The sequence below is a fragment of the Strix aluco genome, chromosome 3 (genome assembly GCF_031877795.1).
Source record: "Strix aluco isolate bStrAlu1 chromosome 3, bStrAlu1.hap1, whole genome shotgun sequence".
Taxonomy (NCBI): Eukaryota; Metazoa; Chordata; class Aves; order Strigiformes; family Strigidae; genus Strix; species Strix aluco.
The window spans coordinates 52,607,917-52,624,327 of record NC_133933.1 but is presented as its reverse complement, the minus strand read 5'-3'; the positions used below and the strand labels follow the sequence as shown (position 1 = coordinate 52,624,327).

The 16,411-nt window shown below is 41.3% G+C and overlaps 1 protein-coding gene across 1 annotated transcript in view; it reads left to right on the top strand.

Moving 5' to 3' along the window:
* The window catches only part of KIF25 (kinesin family member 25), a 42,417-nt gene extending 27,526 nt beyond the window's left edge, over positions 1–14,891 (top strand). Inside the window, exons 10-15 of the mRNA XM_074820685.1 lie at positions 1,221–1,370; positions 2,438–2,614; positions 7,728–7,879; positions 10,386–10,583; positions 13,108–13,263; positions 14,482–14,891. Coding sequence (XP_074676786.1) covers positions 1,221–1,370; positions 2,438–2,614; positions 7,728–7,879; positions 10,386–10,583; positions 13,108–13,263; positions 14,482–14,639 — 991 coding nt within the window. The 3' untranslated portion in view covers positions 14,640–14,891. The remainder of the gene's footprint in view (positions 1–1,220; positions 1,371–2,437; positions 2,615–7,727; positions 7,880–10,385; positions 10,584–13,107; positions 13,264–14,481) is intronic.
* The last annotated feature ends 1,520 nt before the right edge of the window (positions 14,892–16,411 follow it).

Genomic DNA, 16,411 nt, shown 5'->3' with positions numbered 1-16,411 from the left:
GTGAAATTTTACTCCCTGGCAGACAGGAGCAAGACTGTTCTTGCAACTCTCTAGTAGAGCAGAAATTTCAGCATACTGCAAAGTACTCCTTGTGTCTGGAGATTCTGCTAATGTGGTGTCTCTGAACAAACAAGATACTCTAAGGAGAGAGCAGTCCAGTCAGCATAACTGCATGTCTTCCAAGAGCTTTTGCTGGCACGGTTCTGTGGTCAACACCAAGGTGCTGGCAGGTGCTGCAGGGCGGACACAGCCGAGTAGGGACTAACCTTCAGCTGCACGCACAGTAGTGTTGGTCCTCAGTACAAAGTGGCTGGATACATCCACCTACTCGTTTTGCTTAAGATGTTGACTTTGATCCGACTGTTTTAGAAACACACTTTCTGGATAGGATTCATACATCTACATTCAGATCCCTGCGGCACAGACATCCACAACAGAGCTCACAGCTGTGGACTTCTTTATTTTCACTGCAGAGAAACGGGGCTTTTCAGAGTTCTGTTCATTACATGTATTTTATATGTCTGATTCAGAAGGTGATGAGTTGTGTTTCATAGGTGTCTGTACTTCTGCAGTGACATTGTACATCTTCACCTTCTACAAGTGCGTATCAGAGCAGTTTCTACCACCTTTATTCCAGAGTAGTCTTTGTGTGCATGCTTATACTGAACTAAGGCATTTGGTTTAAAATTTGTAGCTCTTACTATTAGGGCTGTCTTACCTTTTCCAGTGACTGAGGGCTATGACTGATGAGCCTGCCTGAAGAAGGCTACAAGAGCTGAAGAGTTTACTGTTCCCAGCTGTTAAGATATTAGTGCTGTGGTCTGCAGTAAGACAAATCAAACCCAGCAATGGTTTACTTTAAAATGCTGTACTGTAAACTGCAGCGGTTCAGGAGCTGATTAACAAGCAGCTCAGTAGTGCATGAACTGGAAGTTGGGCAGACAGGAGGTCTAACCTCATCAGTCATTTCAAGCTAAGCATCCCTCTTTTCTCAGTTCCTTGCCCTTCAACTCTGCTTAAAAAATAAAAATCTGTTTAGGCAATGTTATGAACAGTATCTTAATTTCTGTTAGATTTGGAGATCTCCAGAAAGAGGACTGCAGGGCAGTGTATTTATTTTTTGTTTCAGTTTGTGTTCCCGAATTGTTTGGGGTTTGACCTGCCACCTAACAAACACATTTGGTAATGGTGAAATAAATGAAGGCCCTTTTAATTTTCAGGTACAATGTGTGTATCATGGCTTATGGGCAGACTGGAAGTGGGAAGACATACACAATGTTGGGACCACAGTTGGAGGAGAACTTTGCATTCTCCATAGAAGATGAATCAGAACTTGGAATTATTCCTCGAGCTACCCAAGAAGTGTTCAGGTAGCAACTAAGTAAAGGCTCGTGTCAGCGGCAGTTACCTTAAACTTTATAGAAAGGATGAAATAATGTTTGTAAGGTATTTATCCTTACAGGTTTCAGCTTCACAATGATTAATATTTATAGCTTTTCTGACTGCCATTCGATATGTGAGTTTTGATGTAGATTTCTAGCCTCTCTCCTGCTTAGACTGATTATCTAAGAAAATAAGATTATGCAGTCTTGATGTGTGTTATTGGTCCATCTGTCTTTCAGACTCCTAATTAACTTTGGAGTATGTTTCAACCATAGTTGTGGGAGTCCAAAACATAATTCTTATAAGTTTTGTAAAGACAATTGGAAGAGATGAAGAGGATCCAGATTAGAACCCAGTCCCAAAGAAGAATGATAGTAGAATTTTTAAGCATGATCTGTTCTTGCTTTGAGAATTCTTAGATTTTTTTAGTTGAACATAATGCACGATTTGAACTGATATGCTGCTATGTTATAATAGAAAAGCCATTCGAAGTTTTTCCAGCTAAGCCTGTTTCTTTTGGAGAAGGGTATAAGCTAAATCAAAAATATCCAATTTTGTACCAGAATAACTGTGTCTAACTGTAAATGCTCTCCTGAATAGACTTAATTTATGAATTTTCTGAGGCTGTGGACAGATAACCTCTTACAGGTCTAGCTGGGCAGTTTACCATCTCTGCCTGTTCGTTGCTTGCACTCTGACGGAGTTTATCATACCTTGAGCTCTGAATCCAATAACGTCCAGCACAGAAATGGTATAAAAAAAACATGAGGAGGGAGGGAGGTTAGTGGAGAAAAACAATTTCAGCTGGCACAGCTGTTTGGAAAATGAAGTTTTATTTACTGCTTCACATATAATTTAAGTGTATATTATGATTCTTCAGCTTAACATTAGCATGTGGATAAGGCAAAGCCATAACTGTGGATATTTAATAAGCACTTTTATCAGATTACAATTACAGAATAGATCTTAATTTACAGATTGTTCACTTGGGGTTTGACTTCTACATTTTTTGGCTTTTTTTATTTCTTTTTTTTTTTCTGTTTTTATTCTCCAGGCTTATTTCAGAAAAGCCACCAGGAAGTTACTGGGTTGAGGTTTCTGTTGTAGAAGTGTATAATAATGAAATTTTTGATCTTCTGGCCAAAGACAGTTGTGGAAAATTATTTGGCGTCAAACGTGATGTCATCACAACCAGAGAAGGAAAGAGTGATGTTCCATTGCTTACGTATGAGTAAGTACATGATTTGATCCTTATCAGCAGATCATGATCTGGTGTCAATGCAATGCATAGTTGTCACAAAATTGCACTATAGGTACCAGTTATCACTTCTAAACAATGTGTCCTTATCACATGCGAAAGAAAAAATTGGATGGTTCTCACTGTTTCCATTAGTTCAGTTTGTTAGACTGCAGTTGGCTGCAAATGTCAAAATACTTTCTGAATGCGGTGGTTTAGTCCCTGCTGGGGTCTGAGACCACGCGGCCGCTGCCCCTCCCCCACAAAGGGAGTGAAATACAAAGCCCCGGTCTGAGATAAGGAGAGGTTTAATACAACAGTGCAACAGCAACACAACAAACAGCAACAATAACAATAACAGTAATAACAATGAACAGAGCAAAATATCTACCAATACAGCAGTGAGAACAGAACAAATCCCACAGTACACGAGGTAACCGACTTGTCCTGCTTTGTTGCCAGGATGTGACATCTGCATGGTATCTGAATAACCCAGCTAGAGGTCCCCCCCTACTGCTGGGGAAACTTAACCCTATCCTGGCTAAACCAGGACACTGAAATAACAGTACAATTAGTTTTGGTTGTACTCCTGTGTTGAGCACCTTCCACTCGGAATGCCTGAAGATAGCTGTGTATTTTGTCGTGCTGGATCTAGGGCATTTTGTCAGCTGTAGAAAAAGAAGGGGTAACCTAGACACAAAGTACTTTCCCTTTAGTCTTACTAAGTTATAAAATTTACATATTATATCAGAAATGTGTGTATTTCTTGGAGATTTTTAAGCAGCTGTAGAGCGTTAGCTTTCCCTACACGCATTGGAGGTAAAAAAAAAAATGCTTTAGAAAGAATAAGATTTTAAGTGATCTTTTAATATAAACACCCATCTTACACTGCTTAGTATTCTGTTTTTATAACCGGAGGCATTAAAGTGGGAACTGATATGCTGGTATTTGAACCTGTAGTTCTTGAAAATCCAGGTTCTTCAGACTAAAAGCTAAGAAGTAGCTAAGCTTCTACTCGCTCAGTTTTAAGATGCATACCTTCCCAGCATCAGTATTTGTTAAATTTGATTCTTATTTACACATCTTGACAGTGTAGGGAGACCTAGGGTAGTTCAGGCTGACAGCTATACTTATTTTAATGTCGTCTTCTATTTCCTAAGCATTACAAAGGCTTGTTCTCTTAAACGTAGGAATGATTCTTGGTGTTACGTATGTGTAGTATACAAAGCGAATGTGTAATACTTTCTTTTATATGTAAAGCACTCACCTTGGCTAATTAAATGGTAAAAATCACATGTTTATAACAGTTCATGCATTAGCAAGAGTGAATCTGTTTCAGATGCTTCATTTTAGTAGCAGGTGTGGTGTTTATGCTACTATTAAGTCAACCAAATTATGACAAGCAGTACTAGTGGCACCACAGAGGTGATGTTATCCAGTGGAATTAAGCATCTGCCTGTGAGTGCCCAGCATGTGAACAGATTCCAGAAGGGAATGTTTCTGCTTGTGCACTACAGAGCGGTCTAGCAACTTAGAAAAAATGTTCTGTTCCTTGGGCAAATAATGTTTGTGAAAAAAAACATCTTGCCCTGTTGAAATGTTTAGCACAGTATTATAGTGGTTTATGTTTCTGGGGGAAACACAATGTTTTTCTTCACTTCTCTATAATAATGCTTGTCATGGTCTAATCTCTACTTTTCCAGGAGGAATTACAAGTCAGATATGAAAAGCATTCCCCCCATCCCCATTAAAATAAAACACACCCTCAGCGTAAATAATTGAAGGCAGTATTTTTGTCTTGCGGGACTTAGTCACATAAGCAGACTAGTAGTTGTTTGTTTATGTGGGTTTATGCTGTTGCCAGAAAGCCTTGATAAAAATACAAGAATGTGCTGGAGGGTTGCACAAACATACTTTTATTCTACCTAGTTTATTGACTTGTATTTCTAGCCATTGAACAACTCATAGAAAAGTGGGACCCCAGAGAAATTGTGAAGTCATTTTCTTCACCATGGGGGCTATATAACTCTCCTTTCTTTCTGTGAAATAATAATCCCTGCAATATTCTAGGAAGGATTAACATTTGTATCTGCCTGCTCTTCAGTCTTGAAGTTAAATATGATTACCAGAGAAATTCTGCATCCTTGCTTGCAATCTGCATGCTCCCCAAGAGCCTGGAAGGAATGAAAAATGAATGGAGCTTGAAGTGATGAATCCTTTTGCCCTCTCTGTCTGTAGTATGCTGACTGGGGAGGGTTCTCTCAGTCTCTGTTCTTAGATTTCCTCAGCTGTGACTCCACTCCAATTTTTAGCCTGTGGTTAAGGCTCTGCTGTCAAGAGAAGGAAAAACTCCTTCAGAAGAGATTGGGAGTGAAGCCTAACCTGCGTGTGCTGAATCTTTCTTGAAGGAGCTAATCTTTTTCCTTTGACTAGAGAAGAAAGAAACTGTATGACTTAGAAAATGGAAATGGGTGCATATATGTGGATACAATTGAATTTTTCCTGCTTCATCAGAACCTTCAAGTAATTTTTAATTATGGTATTTCAGTAACCAACATGCTGGCCTGGTTTCATTCTTGAAAAATTCCTACTCCCCTTCCCAAGGGAGCTTCACATAGGTGACCCATCTCTTTTTCTAGGCTTTGGGGGAGAGGTGAGAGGTAGCTGAACTTGCGCCACAGAGGCAGGAACTAGCAGCTGCAGTAAGGTTTCATCTGTCTTTCTAGTTCATAAAATGGCTGCTCTGTTTATTTCTGTAAATTTTAATTTATGGTAAAGGAACATGGCGCCTTGAACTAAGCACCTCTTATAAACCACTTAATCAATCGCTAAATACTCAATTCTAATGCAATTATAAAAAAGAATATGGAGTTGTATCTCAATTACAATGCAAGCAGTGAAAAAAGTCCAATTCATAAACAGGTTATATTAATAATTACACAGAAAGGTTAATAAGAAAAAGCAAACCCAAACAAAGTAAGGGAACGATTGAATGAGGCCACCCAGCTGCCTGAAATCTAAAGTAAACAGCTGGTGCTTTGAATAAAAACACATCCTCATTTGTGATAATATTTCATCTAGAATATATTGGCCTGCTGAGCCTCATTGGCTTCTCCATATATCCATTAAAGTACAGTAGTCTCTTTCCTGCTAACATGTACATCTTACTGAATCACAAAAACCTCAGTCTCTTTCTTCTTTTATGTCTTGGTTGACTTTGGAGAACATTCAGCATCAAATTTTTAACCTAACCACAACAGGGCTTCCCTTTGTAGAATCTGGTCCTGGAACGTGCAGTACATACAGCATAATAAAGTTGTAGAGATTATACTAAAAAATTATTACTGTCGGTCCTGCTGAGAAGCTACTGTGCCAAGCCTGCAGCACTGGGCTGGGATGCTGTTCACCTCGAAAGTCAACTGCCGTTTCCCAGGAGGTGACCAGCACTGACAGCATACCCCGAGGCCTGTGCTCTTCCGCTAACGCTAACGCTGGTTACAAGACAGCAGCTTGCAGCACTGAGCCCTTGCCAGCGCACAGCAGCAGCTCGCAGAAGCCAACTGCCTGTTGCTACACCCTAGTGAAGGCTGCTCACCTCTCAGGCTGCCCACTCCTGGCTGCCCAGCCGTTAGAAGATGCAGTTCAAAACTCAGGAAGGCAAGATCTGCCTCCTTGGACTTGAGGCACTAGTCAGATCACCCCAGTGTGAGGCTCTGCCTACTGGGACAGGAGGGACTAGAGCCGCTGCCTCCCTCCTGGTGCCAGGTCAAACAACCAGGGAGACCTTACACGTGGATGCACAGAGGCAGAGACATTACAGAGGAGGCAGCATCTGCAGCTCAGGGTTGACAAGTGACATCTATAGCAATCACTTAGCTCCTGCAGCCCTGGTTACACAGGGAACTACTTTTAGGTGGCCGCTTCTCTTAAGTGTCCATAAGCATGGTGTGGATGAGTGGTTTTCTGTTCTTCAGATGCCCTTGCTTTATTTTCAGAAGAAATTGTTTTCATTTGGTACAGCTCTTTTGTCTCTCACCTCTTCAGGTATGGCTGCTCTTAGCATAAAATAAGTTTGTGCCCAGTGTGACTTTCACTGAAATTGGCCAAATCTAGGTCATGAAGGCTTTGCCTTTTATCACATGCCTGCTTCTGCTTTTGCTGAGTGCAGTGATGTGGAACCAAGCAGGTAGCCTGTCAGGAGAGTTATTAATGGTTCTGGTGTGACAGGGCATTCAGTAACCAGGCTGTGATGTGCAGTCACAGTAATTTAGACCCCCCGTCTAGAAACTAATATTTAGGTGATGTAACTTGAGTGATTATTGAAGAGGCAATGCAGTGGAAGGAAGGAGTAGGCAACCTTACCTCAGTTGTTTTAAACACTGCAAACCTGGGGGAAATCATAGTGGTTTTTTTCTTTACCTAATCAGTTTATTTCACTTTCTGTGTTAGGTTTTTGCCCTTCGATTGGTCATATTTGCAGTATTTCTTTTAACTGGAAAAAAAAGCAGATAGCACAAGATCAAATAGTCTATAGAAACTTTTGTCTGTCTTATTCTGACACTGTGCTGGAGTCTCTGCTCACAGAATGGCAGAATAGAACTTTTTTCCAGGGATTCTGGATTTAATTCCAAATGTGAAATATGATTTCCAAAGGCCCAGAGAAATTTCTTTTTTTAATCCCCTAATGCTGTACCTCCCAAAGAACAGGAGCTACCTTAACATAAACTGGGCAACTCCACTTCTGTAAGACCAGAGATTACAGGAAAGTCTAAATCTGTGTCTTTTCTTCCGAAGTGTGGAGGTGTAGAAATTTCAGTCACTTCTAGAGCTGAGCTACAGCACCTATAGACCTGCAAGGCTGGGAGGCCACTTCTTCAGCACTTTCAGTACTACCTCACAGCTTTTGTCTTGAATTTTCATCTTGGACTATATCCCACCTGAAAAAGTCTATATACAGTTGCTTGTGCAGCTCAAAACTGAGGTTAGTGTAAGGAGTTAGAAGAGTGGGGAAGTAGAAATGCTTAGATTCACATCTAAGTTGTCAGCTTTCTTGTGTGATTTTTATTGTGAGTCAGTTAAATCTTCTGCTTGTTTCTTTACTTCCTAGGACTGTTGAAAATGCATCTGAATTTTTGCATCTAGTCAACAAAGGCCTACAGCTGAGAGTCAGGCACCCAACGCTGGTGCATGCTCATTCCTCTCGTTCTCATCTGGTAGTTACATTGACCATAACCACAATTGTCTCTGGAGATAACTTTGGTAAGTAGAATGTTACTAAAATACATCTAGAGCCAGTTGTTATTTGAAAAACACTTTGTGGACTGAGAGATGCTCATATTGATTTTTCCTCCTTTTTCCAATGTTTAATACATTCCCTCAGTTCATTTCCATTGTTTAACTTCTACGTACCTTCTTAAATAACAGACCGGTCTGATGTTTGAATGCTACTGAAACTTTCACTTTCATAAAAACTTTTCACTTTTCTTTACATGTTTGGACTTACAGAGTTCTTGAAGTTTTACAGCATGAAACAACCAATGAAATAAATTTTATCAATAAGTTGTAAGATAAGGTATAAGATAAGACAGGTAAGATATCAATAAGATAGATACTCAAATACTGTAGTTAAATCACTTTGTATGACATCACATAATTAGTCATGCTAAGTTTGTGGTAAAGCTAACCATGCGTTTTAGGGATCAGCATATGCTTTTGGGTGAGAAAGAATTATTTTTTTTACCCACTGCCTTGCAAAAATGTCCATTAAATTCAGAGTCTCTTGAACTGTTAATAATAGGCCACTGTAGGAACAGACAACATACAGGTTTTGCCATAGTAAATAAGACAACTACTTCTATTTTTCATTACCACACCAAGACTTACCAGTTTATTGCTTTAGGAATAACTTTGGGTTTTGGGGGTTAACTTAGTTTTCTTTTGTTCATGTTGTAATTAGGTTCTCTCTTCCCGGTGCTGTGGTCCACCTCCTTCATACTCTGCAACGACAATTTGGTTTTAGAAAGTGGAAAATATCTAACATTTCTTCCCTTAGATTGCTATCATTAATTAACCTGACAATATTAGCAAAGCAGAACAAACAGTGCCCTCGCTTACCTATGGGCCTTGCCAAAGGACACAGTAACTTCACAAGTTGCAGTTCCAGTGTTCCAGATGTTAGCTCTAGCCACTTCCAGATTCTTGTCAGTCAGACAGATGTTACTTTTCAAAACACGGTGTTTGCACCGTTAGCACACCAGCCATCTTGTCTAGTACAGGCTTTCCTTTGCCACTTGTAATTGCAGTCGCCCTCCTGTGCCATGTTGTCTGGCGGCAAAACTCCCCAGAAATGTCAAATTTATGTTGAATGCAGAGTCAGGCTTTCAGCTCACAGCACATGGATGAAGATGTACAATATGGGGGCTGGAACAGCACTGCAAATGGAACCTCACTATAGTGTGACAGCACATTCTGTCTTGTTTAAAGGGAGAAATTCCTGCCTTAAAAGCAAGGTGCAATCATCAAATATCTCAACATGGGAGATCTAAGTCACTGAATAAAAAGTTATAAAGTCTATGATGAGTTCTGCACCTAGAGCCAAGGTTGACAAGCCAGAACTTTTTCAGGTTTGATTAAGGTCTTCTAGCATTTTTTTTCAATATTAACTGTTGTTTGAGGAGGGCAGTTACTTACTTTCCTTGTCTCAAACTGTAGAGGAGCGAGAACACTTATTTTTACACTGTGTGGTCTGAAGCCATTTATTCTGTACACCAGCACAGCTGCTCCATCTACACTGTGAACAGCTAGCTTGGGTTTTAGCAACAGTCTGACAGGAGAGGTACAGAGCTCTGCAACCCAATTCACTCTGTTCCTTACTCAAGTTTTGCAGCTGTAAACTTTGTACTATTGCAACTAGACTAAGTCGCCAAGAGAGTTTGCTGTCTCTGTTAACCTGTGGCAGAGTGTGTGCCTTTTATTCTTTTATGTCTTTCAGAGAGAGAGAGATGAATGAAAACCAAAACACTGAAGAAAAAAAAGCAAAACTGCTTTGGGAAGGCCCTTTTGCATATACTCTTGCTAAGCTAACATCAAAGCAGCTTTCCCAAAGACTCTGTCTTCCTCTTCCTTCCCAGCAGAGTGTGAAAGCTGTATGCTGCTGCTGAGGAAGAGGAAGGATATGAAACCATCTAGTGCAGCTACAGAACTACCAGGAGTAGTAGGTAACCAACCTGAACAAGTGGGAGTAATGCTGTTGAGGCTAATGGCTCATCATGTGGAGATGCACCAGTGGGATATGTGGACTGAAGGAAGTCTACAGGGAACAGCAGCAAAGGACAGAACAGAAGAGGCAGGATGAACTATTTTTTTTTGCTAGAGCACTAGCAGGTGGTGTTTCAGAGCTGCTCCCAATCATCCAAAAATCTCACTTTGGTTGCAGTCAATCTAAAACATGAAAAAATGACTCTTCAAAGTCCTTACTGGACTCTTGTTTCTTGTTTTGCCCACAGAAGTGTGAACAGTGGGGATATCAGATACAACCTACACCGAGTCTTGTTATCAACTAGTACAATCGATTTGATGAACAAAACTTTAAATAAGATAGAAAAAGTCATTCAGCTCACCCATGCCATTGACTGACTTGTATATTGCTTCTGTTAGAATAGACTAAACCAGCAGATATTGTACTTCCCCTATTGATGCCCCATTTTTTCCCCATCTCAATTTCCAGTGTCAGTCAGAAGCTCTCCTTGTTTTTTCCATTAACCAGGTACTTCATGGGAAGATGAACAAATCAGTCAGAGACTAAATAAAGAGGTTTCCTACACCTTTCCACAAAAAATGAGAGACAATAAATCCACCTCTTCCTCTAGAGCCTCTTCACCAGTACAACTTGAAGCAACTGAGAAAATGAAGCAAGTCAAAACTAGATTGCAGCTGGTGGACCTGGCTGGCAGCGAGTGTGTTGGTAAGTGAATGTGTCTGTTCATGGGCATGGATCCTCCCAGATCTAGGTTACAATAGTTGCCTTTACCTGTTTACGTAGGGAATACATGCTACCCTGCTTTCACATGGGGTGGTTTAAACCCACGGATCCTGGGGGCTGACTGTTCCAGTTTTACATTGGTACAGTTTAACAGAAAATCTGCCTGCATAAGCCTGAAATAAGCCCAGGGCGGTTACCCATATTATAGGTGTATTATTTGTTCAGACTGGTTTTATTAGGCCTGTTTTTCTACTCTGAAAATTAGCATGTCTTTGTACAGAAATGTTTAAAGTGCATAAATTATTTAAAAATTACAAATATCGGTAATAATTGATATCACCATGTGTGGGGTTTTCTGCCTTATTGTGGAAAAGGTCTTGGAGGAAGTTAGTGTTGAAAAGATAATACTGTTTTCATGGTTTCTTCAAAGCATTTTCCTCCTCCTGCCTCCTCTATGCACACAATAATTTCAAAAACTTGATTATTTCCTAAAGGACAAGCTTTCTTACCAAGAAAAGCCATGCAGCCAAATGTACCATTCCAGAAATAATGTTTTGAAAACTGAACCGATATTATGAAAGAGTCTTTTACTTTACTGCCAAGAATTCTTGCTGTTGCTCACTGTTAAACTTTTGTTCTACAGAGAAACCTAATATAATACATTATTTTTTTTCATCTGCTCTGAGTGCTGAAAACTGTTTGGTAAACATGTAATTGAGCAACAGTGTGTGTGTTTGTTCTCTCAGTTCAACCAGGACAAATGTTTGCTTGGTTTGGGGCTTGGTGGGCCAGATCCTCCCATGCAGCCAGAAGAGCTGCGCTCACTTACATCCCTGTTAGATGCAGCCCAGCACATGTGGCAGACTAACCTCTACCATCGGCTACTCTGATAAAAGCCAGAGCAGCTGTTAACTCATAGTTGTTTTAAAATGTGGACAAACCTAAGCGAGCAGCAGTACAGCAGGCTTCTCGCACACTTCAGCACCCTGCCTTCTTAGCTCTACAGCTGTCCTGGGCCATTTACAGCACCTACAAGCGAAGTGGTCCCTTTTTACCAAACTAGGTTTCAGTTTGAAAGCTCAGCTAAATGCTTTGTGGAAGTTCATCTAACCAAACATAGATAATCAGCGGTTTAAACATGTACCCCCTCACCTATTTGCAGTTCTCTGCTTTAGGGTGATAGCTGTTGTCTCAGGAGTCCACCTTTGCTTGCTATAAAAGAAGCCCAGGGATGGCTGTACACACCTCGGCCCCAGTAATGTTAGTCTGAGATACATCCTATCTCAGATTACTGTCCACCCTGCGGCAGAGTCTTCCAACCTGTTTTGCTCTGTGCCTCTCTGCCAAGAGACTCTACCACTTCAGCCCTCACTCTCCAGACTTCTGGGGGGTTTTGCTGTTACTGTGCCTTTTCACATTTGCACTTGAACACCTCTCTCGTTCTCCCAGTTCGGAAGATGCTGGCCTACAGGGAGAACAAGATCCCTAGCCTCTCTCTGTACCTCTCTAGAGGCGGGACAGGAGGCAGTTGACAAAGACCGTTAGCCTGGTCTGATCATCCTGCTACCGTTAGTCCTGCCTAGCACGGATCATGCGCTCTGGGCAATGAGAAGTGATTGCAGATGCATCTGTGCCGCATCCACTAGCCTGAAGAAAGGTTGAATTTCAATAATGTGATGCTAAATGCTCATAGCAAGTTTATCTTCCCCAAAGGGCAGAGGAAAGGACAGGAGGAATTAATTACTCTTAACTGCACACTCGTCCAGGCTAATCAAAGAGTTGAGCTGGCAGCACCTCCTTAAATTGGTGCAATGGGATGTGTAGACCAAACCTTTCCAGTGTTGCTCAAGGGCAGCAGAGCTACACTCCATGCTGGGTGGATGGTAGAGGGGCATCGTTTTCCTTTATCAATTTCCTTACAGCAAATCATACCACAAAACAGCACCTGATAGACTTCAGTGAACAGGAACCCCTCACGCTTATGGCTGCTGTACGGTTTTGTTTCTGCAGCTTATGCCATCGGTGTCACTCCTCTTTTTCCTAAGGGGTACAGCCAGGCCAGTTAACTATTACATAAAATGGTGGAACACAACAGGCTTCTCTCTGGGGACGCTGTGGACTGGTGTTTTCAAAAGCAACATTGTCTTGTCTGATCTTACAGCGTTCCTACTTTCTCAGTTCCCTGTTCTTAATATATTTGGAGCCGAGATGCATTGTACAGCTGAAGAGATCAACTTGAACATGAGATGCTTCAGACCATCTGCAGGCACTGAACCTTCTTTAACCTTCCTTCAAAAGAGCAGAAGTACTGAACAATGTATTGGCAGTCCAGACTGAAAAAACGCTGCATCTTGCTTTTGGTATGGCTGGACTGGAAGACATCGTTCAGAATCTGCGTTTAAAAATGTTGCATCAAAAGTAGATGATACAGCAATAGAATTTTTCACACATTATAGTGGAGCAGCTTTGCTTAGTCTTACCGTTGCCTTTTTCTACACTCTACCAGGTATGTCTGGAGTGACAGGTGCAGCACTGAGAGAAACTTCATTTATTAACCGGAGCTTGTCTGCCCTAGCAGATGTTCTTGGAGCAATAGCAGAACAGCGACCTCACATACCCTACCGTAACAGCAAACTTACACATCTGCTTCAAGACTCTGTAGGTGAGGGATTACTCTGACTTTTGTTTAACAGTGTAGATTTCTTTTCCCAATTTTTCCCCTCCTTTGTTGTGTAAAACTAGAGGATGATCTTGTACTCTTCCCTTGTATGTGTGCCTCTATTCAAAGACTCTGGCTTTGGAGCAGCGTGAGTACACAGTGAGAGTTCTGAACTCCTGAATTGGGCTAAATGTTTCCAAGGTTCAGTTTAGGGGTACACTTGTAAAAATCACAACATCTCTAATAGGATTGTGTAAAGGGTAATAATCTCATTTCATTGGCGTTTCACATCAGCTATGGTTTAAAAGTTCAGCTTCAATCTTTAATGCTACAGGGTGTAGTCACATATTTGCACATTTTTTAACACTGTGCCCTGTAGCAGTAAGACAGAACATATGCGTGATACTGTGCTACAACTTTTTGTGTTTGGGTCACCTCCTCTTCTCTAGCTCCTCATCTATGGAGAAACAGTTTTAAAGTAAGTGTAATTCCTGAAGTAATGTCAGATTTGTGTCCATCTATACAGCATATTAGTCCATTTTTCTTCAGCCAGAAAGCATCAGCCCTTATGCTTTTAGTCTCCAGTTCAAGGCATTGACAATGACTGAGGTAACAGTTCTTCAGAGCTTCTGAGAGACTATTAGTTTTTGCTTGAGCTTTGAATTTCACCTAGTGCTGGAGTCTCCACTGTGAAAGGGAAAGCCAAAGAAAGAAGTGAGTTTAGGAGCTATGTTGTATGGGCACTGAGCCTGGTTTTAACCATGCCTGGTGTGTGACTTGGGTGACACTACTTAGGTGAAGTGTTGAAAGTGGCAATTTCCTTGTTTGTGTAATCATTCTCTGTGAATTTCTAAGTCTGTTTTGCTTTATTGTCACACAAATAAGGCATTTTGCCATTACCCCAAATTTACAAACATCTGACAAAGCTTAATGAAGTGCCCAGACCCATAACATAAATGCTGACTAACTGATGAAGCTATAAGGGCAAAAAAATCTAAGTTACAAATTGTGAAACATTTATTCTGCTGGGGCAGATATCATTAGATATAGCTTTCCCTTCCAGGAGCTGTCTTCAACAGCCCTCTTCACAGGCAGTCATCTGCTTCATAAAAGCAAGGGCAGCCTATGCTCATTGTTGTGTAGATCAATACCTCACCAGTATATAACTTACTGAAAATAATGAGGTTAAATCAGTATGTTTTGTCTTTTTTCTGCTTTTAGGAGGAGATGCTAAACTGTTGGTGATGCTGTGCATCTCCCCTGACCAGAGGTACTTAACAGAATCAATGCAGTCTCTGGGATTTGGAACTCGTGCTCGGCAAGTTCAAAGAGGACAAGTCAAGAAAAAAAGTTTCCCAGTGCCGAGTAAAGCAAAATAAAGCCTAAGACTCCTGTGGATTAAAGTATTATTAATGAGTTCCTCAGACTGAAATGTATATTGTTGTCCTAAAGCCATTCTTTTAGATATCAACTGCCAGATAAAATAAAGAATCCTCAACATGGCATTAGTAAGCCATAAACCTGCTGATAATGTTCTTGCTCCAAAGATAATAGCAAGTATTGACAACAGCTACCAACCATGGTGGAATGGCATAGAAATAAATCATGCTTTTTTAGGAAAGCTACTTCAAGACATGGTTTTGGTCATGTGTTTCCTTTGGGCAAGTAGAACTAAGTCAGCAGAGCCCTGGTTTAGGATGGCTCGCTTCTGAAAGGCCAAGGGTACATTCTGTTTTCTTAGCAGAAGAGAGGAGTCTAAATACCATTCCAGTGCTTCGAAGCAACAAGAGAAATACTTCCTCCCAGCTTGGATTAAAATTAAACAGGTCGTCATGGCTTGCTCTTCTGTCTAGCACAGATGGGGTCGTTCCTAATGCACTATCAACAGGTAGGAGTGTAGAGGAGCCTGCCAGCTGTACTGGATGGAGTCCTGGTCTCTGGCTTTAGGAAGCAAATAATAGCACTGGCGAGATGGAGAAGGGGGAGTGAGGCTGTATCTGTTATCCTGCTGGAACAGAGCTTAGGGAGCAAATGAGGGATTATACAACTTTTTGAAAACACACTCAGATTAAAGGGCTGGAGTGAATCCCAACTCTGCTGAGTTCACCGAGACTACAGCTTTGCCCATTTTGGGTGGGGTTTTGTGCTCCGTGAGTGCTGAAAGACCCTGAGCTACAGATCCTAATGGGACCTAACTTGTACAACTCTTTTAGTAGTAGTCTGGCTTGTTGTTTCACTTGCTTTTCTGAAGCAAATTAACCACATCACAACCTTGAATACGTGCCTGCACATTAGAAAAGGATAACTACGCACATCCCATCCATCACATGAATAAACCACCAAAAACTCATCCTGTGACACAACACTTGCCATCCTCAGGAGGCTTCCACCCTCCTACACCAGTGTCGAGACAACATCACACCGGCTTTGTGAATGAAGTTACACTGGGAGAAGTTTCAAGGAAACTGAAGCAATGTGAGAGATGAGTAGTTGGGTTCAAATAACATCTGTTTTATGCACTGCATCAGTGCTCAGCAGAGGCCTCGGGATCCACTCTGAATTTTTACCTCCAGCAATCACTCTGCCTCTAGACTGGGAGAGAGGTCACGGGTAGGTCACTGCAAGATGGCTTAAATTGCAGTGGCCTGCCCACAAGGCTGGAGTTTATAGTACTCCAAGTCACTTAACCTTCACAAGCATAAATATTTATCCAGCGATTATATAGCATACTATTATTGGAATTTCACCCTTGAATATGTAACAGCTGCTGTGTCGCAGGCAGCGCCCTGGTGCTCAGAACATGAGCATCACAACCGGAGAGCTGCAATAATACTTGTTTTCCTAAATAATGTCACGAGGGTAAAAATGCCTCAACTTTACCTGATGGGTAGGAAAAGAATCTGGACACTGGACCTTATGAAGCTGAGTGGTCTTTAAAGCAATATCAGGTAAGAGAGGGCCAGAGTAAGGGCCATTAGCCTGCTAAATGAAACGCAGGAGCAGAGAGCTTCAAGCTCCCCTTAGTCTCCCAACAGCTGGGCTACTATAACAGCGTGGATTAGAGCTCTGAAAGAGGTTGTGACAAGAGAGGACTGGCTGACTCCACCAGCATTTTTAAGTTCCTCAAATATTTGTAAGGGTTTGTCATTTC